Here is a 9095-nt window from a genome sequence, read left to right on the forward strand (position 1 = left end):
TCAAACATTTTTGCTTGTGGAGAACTGGACGTGCGCTGTGCTGATGTAAGTACAAGTGATTAAAATGACCAGAACATTATACATGCATATGGGCACACATGGTATGAGCTGCAGTGGGACAAGCAGAGATATAAAAACTTATTAAAAAAAAAAAAAAAAAAAAAGCCTTAAGACGCTAAGTATTTATCAGTTACCCCAAGTTTCCATCAGTCACTTTGGATGAGTCCAGAAGCGTGTGCGCACCCTGATGGCCGAATAAAGAACCACCCCATCACATAGGGCCACATCTTCTCATTGTCCAGCTGTGCATGCTCTCCAGAGCGGTGCTGCGGTTATGGGCTGGCTGTGTGACGTGCCAGGAGGTGTCGGACTGTGGGCTGAGATAAAGAGGCGGCTGAGAAGAGAAGAGCGCGCAGAACAGTGCGGCAGTACGCAGAGACGTGAACACCACAGTGCCTGAACATCTGAGCCCAGATCAGACCAGAGTAGAACAGATTAAGGCAGCCGGAACATGCTGCTGCCCCAGCCGACACATTAACGCCTCCGTCCCGGTTCAGACTGCTACGCGGCGGGCTTTCACGTTCAGAACGTCCGGCGGGAGAAAACCTATAAAACTCAAATTTTATTGGTAAGTTTTTATATATTTTTTCTTATTATTTTAATAATATTAAGTAACTGTTTTTGGTCGCAAGTTTTATTATTAGAATTTTATTTATTTTTTTAACATAGTTATTTCGTTATTGACTTGAAGCGCAACAGGTGTTTCGCCTTCTTGTGACTGCATGGCTTTTACTGATGCTCAAAATAGTTTCTTTTTCATTTTTTAAAGCGTTTGAATTCTTTATTTTTACATGAAATGTGTTAATTTCACTTGCGATATCATTTATTTCCAACACATTTTAATAGCAATTGTCGATTTAACGTATATGTTTGCAAAAACGGGATACAACGCGCTGTTTTGAATTGATGAAATCCTTGTTTAATGAGGTCCAAAAAAAAAAAAAAAAAAAAAAAAAAAAAAAAAAGATGCTGCTTCTCTGAATAAACATTTCTGTAGATACTTTCTGACACCTTCACACCGTCCGGCCTCATCAACAGATTAATCACACTGCTCCACCAAACCACACAAGGGGTCTAATTAAGTTTAGATGCATGTAAAGCTGTCTTTGCGGGGAGAAATCTCACGGCTCCAACGACCAAACTGTGATTTATCTCAAGTTAAAAGCTTCTAACTTAACTCAGAATCAGCCACTATACTTTGGTAGAAGTCACGCTTCCTGCACTCAGTTTGCTCTCCCTTAGAAGGCTCTTTTAAAAACATTTTTTTTTTTTTTTTTTTGTAACAATGGAACTCGGTATTTGTAATAACAAATGTGCCATATGGTGTTTTGTAACATTAAGTTGTTCATTTAAATTCTCAGTAACAACATCCCAGATCAGTGCATTGTAATAAAAGTCAAATCAAAATTCCACTTCAGACAAATAATTCAATTCAGAATATATACAGAAATTTGCTATGAAAATGTTCAGAACTGAGTAATTCACTCTGTTTTTGCTTCCTTTCTATTGTCTTATATTGGTTTCATTGTCAAATTTGCAACTATTCTACTTATGTTTGAAGTTTATCAGCTTTTTTTTTTTTTCACTTGGAGCAAATCAGATCTTTACCAAGTAAAGTTCTTCTGTGTAGTTTTTTTTTATTGTTGTTGTTGTCCAAAGTACAGTAAGTAAATCTTAACCTAGAATTTCAGAAATTCTGGTTTTAACATTTCACTGAATCTAAAGTTCATGAGAGAGGTCTGGGTTTACAGTTTCCTGCTGACAGGTGTTTATTCTTCAGAGTGCAGTAAAGAAATTGTGCTCTTACCGAGTGCATGAGGACGCCGCGTTCTCCAAACACGCAGCCATTCATCATCTGTGATATAACGTCCACAACTTTTATAAATCATTGCCGCAGCTTCATAGGCATTAGAGCTCCTCTGCAAAGTTAATGCATTGTTACGGCAGAAAAAAATAAAAATAAAAAAGACACACTTTCACAGACTTTCTGGGCTCACCTCCGAGTCTACTTTTTTTCCATCTAGCTGAGAGAACAAACTCCAACAGGCCTCGAACTGGAACCCTCATTTAATTTCGGATGTTATCCTCATGCAGGGTGCTTTAAAAATGTTTAGTGTTTCACGCTTGTACATAAAACTTTATAATTCCCACATAAACTGAAAGGAATAAAGAGAACGAGACATTAGAGAAAACTACTCATTCTTAGCTGTAAATTTATGTGCCTTTGGGTTTAATCAAACATTTAAAGAGACAGGCAAAACTCGTACATGGTTTCTTTTTACCCCTTTGGTTTTCACTTTTTTGTTTTCCTAAATGTGTTAAAATGTAAATTATTGCAGCAGAGTGAAACAAATCCATCAGCAGGAGGAGTCCTGCGTGTCTTCTCCTCTTGGTGTGTTGAGGTGAAGGTGAGAAGCAGCATCCCACTGCAAAGCCCTCTAAGGCGCTGAATCTCACAGTCCGGACCGAACTGAGGGGGGGCCGTTCGACACCTTGGGGGCCCCTGCAGATGCAGAAGGGTTAACAGGAGCAGGGGACTTATCTCCTCTAATGACCTCCAGCATAAAAGTCAATTACTTCTGCATGGTGATCAGAAAGGAGGAGCCGGCAGGGGGGCTGTTTGAGCACCTCTTCTCCTCATTAGCAACCTTTGCTGCAGTTTCAGGAGGGGCCTCCTTCAGTTCAGCTCTTTCAAATATCTGCGATGTCTGGCTAATTCTGGAAGATTCTCATTGTTTTTTTTTCCCCTTTTTTTTTTTTTTTTTTAAATCACATACACATTTTTTTTAAAATGAATTAAATTATATGCCCCCAGATTTCAAATATAAAAATATATTCATTTAATAATAAAACTCATGATAGTTCTAACCCAATAAGGTGGAATTAATTGTTTCATGTGCTTTTTATTTTTGACAAATATTCTGAGGAGTAGCCTTAACAAATTCCCATATTTTTTTATTTATTTTACTTTTTAGAAGTTCAGCTTTTTATATTTATAAATACTGAAGGAACCATATTTTTTTTAAACACCAGAACTTCTTCTATCAGCTTGACACGGTCAGCAACTTTTAGGGTTTAGTAATAGAAGTCATTGACTGAAATTAGATTGTCTTCCTTTATCCGACATCTGCTTTGTAAAATGAGCTTTAGTTTCTGTATCAGTAGAATTGAAGCAAGAAAAAAAAGGAACTAACTGTATGAAACTGTTCAAGAAAATATGTCATTATTAGGAGAAAATGTGCTTAACATAAAATATGTCTAATTAGAAAATATTTTTTTCAAACATTTTATTTCAGTTTTATTTTGAAATATGCATTTCATCCCTAATGAATCTGTTCTGGTTCATCAAAATTTATAATGTTATTTGAGTAGCAATATAAATATATATATCCAACATTCTGATGAAAGCGTGATAATTTCGTCTCTAAGGCGTTTTAGACAAAGTCTCTTATGTTCTCTATAAACACACATGTGATGCAAAATAATAGCTTTCCTTCTTTGTGTATGTGATGAAAATTCCCTTCTCTCATGAGGTGGGGTTGTTGATAAACACACAGATCATGACACCTGCATTCAGTTGTTCCCCGTGAACAATACAGAAAACAGTGAAAGTCACTGTTATTTTTTAAATTATTTACCTAATTGCACATTTAACAAGTTATTTACCTTTTTTATTGACTTATTTATGTTTAGTTATTTAAGCACTTTGAATTGCCTTGTTGCTGAAAATGTGCTATATAAATAAAATTACCTTACTTTACTTAATGATATAATGACATCACTTGTTATTTATTTCACTATTTAGCTACCTATAAAACTGGGTAGCTGACCTATTTATTTATTAGGGACTTAATTGATTACTATTTATTTCCTCATTTAAATTTACTTTTGACTAATGTATTTTACTGATTTCTCAATTACCTTCTGTGCCATTTTAAGTTTTATTTGCTTGCTTATTAAGCTACAGGCTGATGTATTTATTTATTTTTACTGAAATACACTATAGCTTAGATATGTATATTTTAACTATTAGCTCTTTATTTCACTTACTGATCTACTGACTTGCTTTTCCATGTACTAAATTAGTTAAATCATAGTTTAGATTTTAAAAAGCTGCTTTTCATTAAATTGTCACGAAAATAATGATGTCATAACATGAAGAAAATAAATAAAAGGGCCTAAAAGTATAAAACATTTTTTTTTTAAGAAAATGTTTTCACTTTTGTGATAAAATATGTTCTATATATGATTTTAAAAAAAGTTTGCTGGAGTAGGTGGTTCCATAGGAGCTGACACTGCCAAGTTTAGCTACAGATGACTAAGAGCAAGCCTCTTGTGATATTTACTGTCATTAAGAGGACTTCAGAAAAGACGTAAAAAACACGATTTTACAGACATTTTGTTTATTTTGCTGACTATAAGCCAATAAGACATAACAGATTTTGTAACTTTCAAGAAATGAAGCAAGTATGCTCACAGACATTTATTATATCTCTGTTAGAGATAATTTCTCAATCGTGACCCTCATGAATTTCACTCTGAATAAAACAGGAAATAAAGGTTAAAGAAAAAAATATAAAAGCAAATAACAGTTTATACACAAGCAATACAGGTTTTTTTTTTGTAATTATATAAATAGTGAAGTCTTTTATAAGGTGCCTCATCCTTATAGCTTTTCTCGTCTACGTTTATGGATAACTAGAACTTTCACAAACATTAAAACTAGCACCACCTTTGTGTGAGACATTAGCGATAGTAAGCATGTATTTGTGAATGCAGAATTGCTTTAAAACGTGCAAAACGACGTTAGCATTTAAAACTGTACTGTAACACGGCATGACCACAGATTTTCAACATTCAGATTGTAAAATCATGGAAAACTTTATGCGTTCATCCAGATATCTTTCTTTGAATTTCATTCACATAAAAGTCGACCTGTCCTTACTTCAGTCAGGACACTTTCACAAACTCAGAACAGCAGCCGCATATCTGTAAGCGGGTTTGATGTGAGCGACGTTGGGCCAAGGTGTGGCTCGTGCCCTAAAAACCTGAAGCTGCTGCTGCTTGGCGGCTCACGTCCATCATCATCTGCCTCAGACAAAGCAACATTATTGTCTATTGTTACTCTAGCTTATCAAACCTGATGTAACAGCTCGCAGGTATTTCTGTGGCTGAATGCTGTCATTCTCTCTCTCTGCCCTCAACAGCCCTGGGCATGTTTCTGGGACCAGGAAACACCCACACATAGCTTCGGGAGTATGCACAAACGTTGGCAGTGGTTCTATATTTTCATTCACAGAGACATTGGTCTCGAATATTCCATTAAAAAAAATGAAGCGTATTCACAGTCAAGGTGATAAATCTTGGTTTACCCATTTATTATTATTCTTCACTGTTAAGACCAAAGTTTATCTTCACACGAATTTTAGAGTTTCAGGAACTTTTTTTTTGTTTTTTTTCTGATACATGCCAATCAACCATAAACCTCTCTGGATGCCAAAGTATTCTAGTGTGAAATGTGACATGATGTGTCCCACTGCTGAAGCTTGGACCCAACAGACAAAACAATCTCATAAAAATTAAATAATTTGAGGCAGTGCAATGGCCCAATTAAAGCCCTGACCAAAAAACTGAATAAAATGCTGCTTTGAGTGATTAAAAACTACCAAAAGAAATGACTGCAAACATTAATGAACTGAAGCAACACTGGAAAGAAGAGCAGGTCCAAATTCCTCTGTAAAGATGTAACAGAAAGATAAAGTCATACAGAAAACCACTACTTTATTGCTACTGATTGTGTTCCTACAAGCCAAGAATTTTTATTCCCATAAATAATGGATGTTGGACACAGGATAAAATGCAGCTGTGGGGTGTCAGTTATTGTCTCTGTGGGCTTATCAGACAGAGTGGGTCCTCCAGAGGTCTAAGGATTCAGCTAGACCAAGGCCTGATAGCTGATCTACTTTCAAAGATCTGTCAGTGAAAATGATGTTTTGTTGGTTTATTGTTTGGACTCGGTTGTAATGAGCAACATGTTTATTTATTTTCATTCTGGTTCTCTGTGTTTATCAGACTGCCTGCGGGATTTGCAGTAGCAGCCATGGGCAGCAAGACTCTACCAGCTCCCGTTCCTCTTCACCCATCCCTTCAGCTGGCCAACTGCTCCCTCATCCAGACCTCCTCGGGTCTCCAGCTGCCAGCCGATCATTTTCAGAGCATCTACAGCTTCAGTGCTCTTCACGCCATCCATCTTCACCAGTGGACCCTCGGCTATCAACCTCTGGGCTTCCCCCGCTGCACATTCTCCAAGCTGCCTCCTCAGTTCTCCTCCATGGCCTCCATCCCCATATTTCCCCATCTCCTGCAGCCAAAGCTGGACACAGCAGGATTGCTGCAAAGCTCGAAGAGCAAACCACGCTTTGACTTTGCCAACCTGGCAGCAGCAGCGACGCAAGAGGACCATCTGAAGGTGGAGGACCTGAGCATGACGGGTGCTGCTGCTGCTGCTGCTGCTGCAGCGCAGGTATCATCTCAACACCAGACCTCGGCCAGCCTGGGCTGCCTGCTGGATGTGACCAAACTGTCCTCACCTGAGCGTAAGTCCAGCCGAGGCAGACTGCCCTCTAAGACCAAGAAGGAATTCGTCTGCAAGTTTTGTGGACGACATTTTACGAAATCCTACAACCTCTTGATCCACGAGAGGACGCACACAGACGAGAGGCCGTACACCTGCGACATCTGCCACAAGGCCTTCAGAAGACAGGACCACCTCAGGGACCACAGGTTAGAAAAATGCTTTATCGATGAAACACCTTGTTCTCATTCCAAAGGCACTGCGGCTTTTACAAAAATGTGAGCCAGTCAAATCCAGTATTTTTTTTTCTCAGTCTTGTTGAAAGAGTGATGACTTGCAGGTATGGGGTTAAAAATAAGCCATTAAATCATCCTCGCTTTTGACAGCAGAGAGACAAAAACAAGACACTTCCTGCAATGATTAGAAGATTTATAGCATAAGTTGAACTTGTACACGGAAAACTACACGTACAAAACATTCAAAGTGTCGTCCATAAACAACCTGAATTAACCTCGTCTCAACTCTACCAAAGACATTTCTATTTAAAGTGCAGTCCTAACAGTTTCTTTGTCTGTTTTTTTCAATCCAAATTAAACGCTTTCTAAATATGGCTACTGGCCACGTGAAGAGAAATATTTGATGACACGTCTACAAAGGCATCTGTGAATGTAGGTCACCCGTGGTAGCTGCCATGAATTAACTACTGCTTGTGTAGATGCTACATCATATAAATGTATGTCTTTGGCTTTATGGTGAAATGTAAAAAAAAAAAAAAAAAAAAGACTGACTTTGCTTGGAAGCCTTCCTGTAGCATAATATTGTGCCTTGTTGTTTCCCGCTGCAGATACATCCATTCCAAAGAAAAGCCCTTCAAATGTCAAGAGTGCGGAAAAGGATTCTGTCAGTCCAGGACGTTGGCTGTCCACAAAACATTACACATGCAAGTCAAGGAACTGAAGCCAGCCAAGATGAAGTGATTCACTGCAGCAGCAGGGAAAGGGACCGGGAACACTGGAAAAACAACACAACCAAAGACAACCGCCAAAGATATTTTCTCTCTTTTCTCATCTCAGCCGTTGGAGGCGCAGCTTTCAGTGTGAACATTCCTCAAGGAAGAAATGTTCCAGCAGCTGATTCTCCGTAGAAATATTGCAGAAATAAGCCTTAATAAAGACTGTGCGTTGGGCTATCCGTGCCTGATTTGGCAGCGAACTCAGTGGATGTGTGGAATGTGAAATGGACCTCAAAATAAAATAACAAACCTCCTGAGGCTGCTCAGCACAAATGTTTTGTTCCGAAGCTTATAACCTAAAGATGGACTCTGCATGTATGCAAGATATGTTTCTAGAAGCCATGTTAACGACACACAAATATCACATTCCAATGTTATTTTTGTACAGATGCATTATATCAAATTGTATTTTTGCACTTTAACCTGATTATTAATTATTGACATATATCACTGGATTTCCTAAACTTATTTTTTAAATGAATAATCATTTCTAAATAAAATATTTTACTGTATCAGGTTGGCTGTGTTCATCATTTAAATGATCTTAGATAGCCACTCATGACTTCATGTAAAGGTCCAGTATTAATGCTCACAATAGCAGGTTTTATTTGATGATGTTGAACCTTTAACCAGATGTTAGCATCTTCCGTTAGAGGAGAGAGATGCATCTTCAGCAACCCCGCCTCGGTAAACAAAGCGCAAAAGTGATAACTTGTAAAATAACCATTTTTGATCACAATCACTTTGTAAATAATCCAAGCTTTATATAATATGTAAAAGAAAATAATACAAAATAACAACAAAACTACATTTATGTAGCTTCTCCAAGATACTACTGTGTGCTGTAGTTCAGAAATACATTAAGGGGTTTAACAACTGCTTCCTTGTCATTTCTTTTAGAACAAAGCATTCTCATATTTCCCATTTTAAAATAAAAATCTTCCTTGTAAAACTGCTTCAGTTGAACTCAACACCAAAATACATCTCATAATGTAACCTGAAATCTGCAAACGGTAAAATGATATTCACTCCATCAGAGCACATGATTGTCACCCTTTTATGTGTAGCTCACCTCTTCACCCGTCCCTCCTCCACCTCCACTTGCAGCTTTGACTCCTTCATTGTGTTTATCACATGTATCTTTCCACATGAAATCAGTTTTGTGCTGACAAAACGTATAGAAAAGTTATCCTGCAGTTTAATAAAACAAATCTAAGATTTTTTTTTATTTTATTTTATTTTTTATTTTTTTATCTTTTTTTAAAATTAGTATTGTAGAATCAATTCACGCTGAAGTCAAGTGCTATAACCTGGGGTCTGTCCATGGGAAACAGTTCAAACCAGTAGAAGTTTTATGAAGTGCACATTATCTGACAAAAAAAAAAAAAAAAAAAAAAAAAAAAAAAACAAAAATTTTTTTTATCTTTTATTTTTTTTTTACTTTTTTTT

At 37.2% G+C, this 9095-nt stretch overlaps 1 protein-coding gene across 1 annotated transcript; it reads left to right on the forward strand.

The window, feature by feature from the left end:
- Positions 1-323: 323 nt before the first annotated feature.
- On the forward strand, positions 324-8158 carry osr1 (odd-skipped related transcription factor 1). Its single transcript, XM_015047352.1, has 3 exons — positions 324-628; positions 6133-6843; positions 7479-8158. Exons 2-3 carry the CDS (start codon positions 6161-6163, stop codon positions 7609-7611), a joined length of 816 nt encoding a protein of 271 aa, XP_014902838.1. The 5' UTR covers positions 324-628; positions 6133-6160; the 3' UTR covers positions 7612-8158.
- Positions 8159-9095: the final 937 nt, after the last annotated feature.

This window comes from Poecilia latipinna, unplaced genomic scaffold, assembly GCF_001443285.1.
Source record: "Poecilia latipinna isolate Pla-1442-1.1 unplaced genomic scaffold, P_latipinna-1.0 Scaffold821, whole genome shotgun sequence".
In the NCBI taxonomy this organism is placed as follows: domain Eukaryota; kingdom Metazoa; phylum Chordata; class Actinopteri; order Cyprinodontiformes; family Poeciliidae; genus Poecilia; species Poecilia latipinna.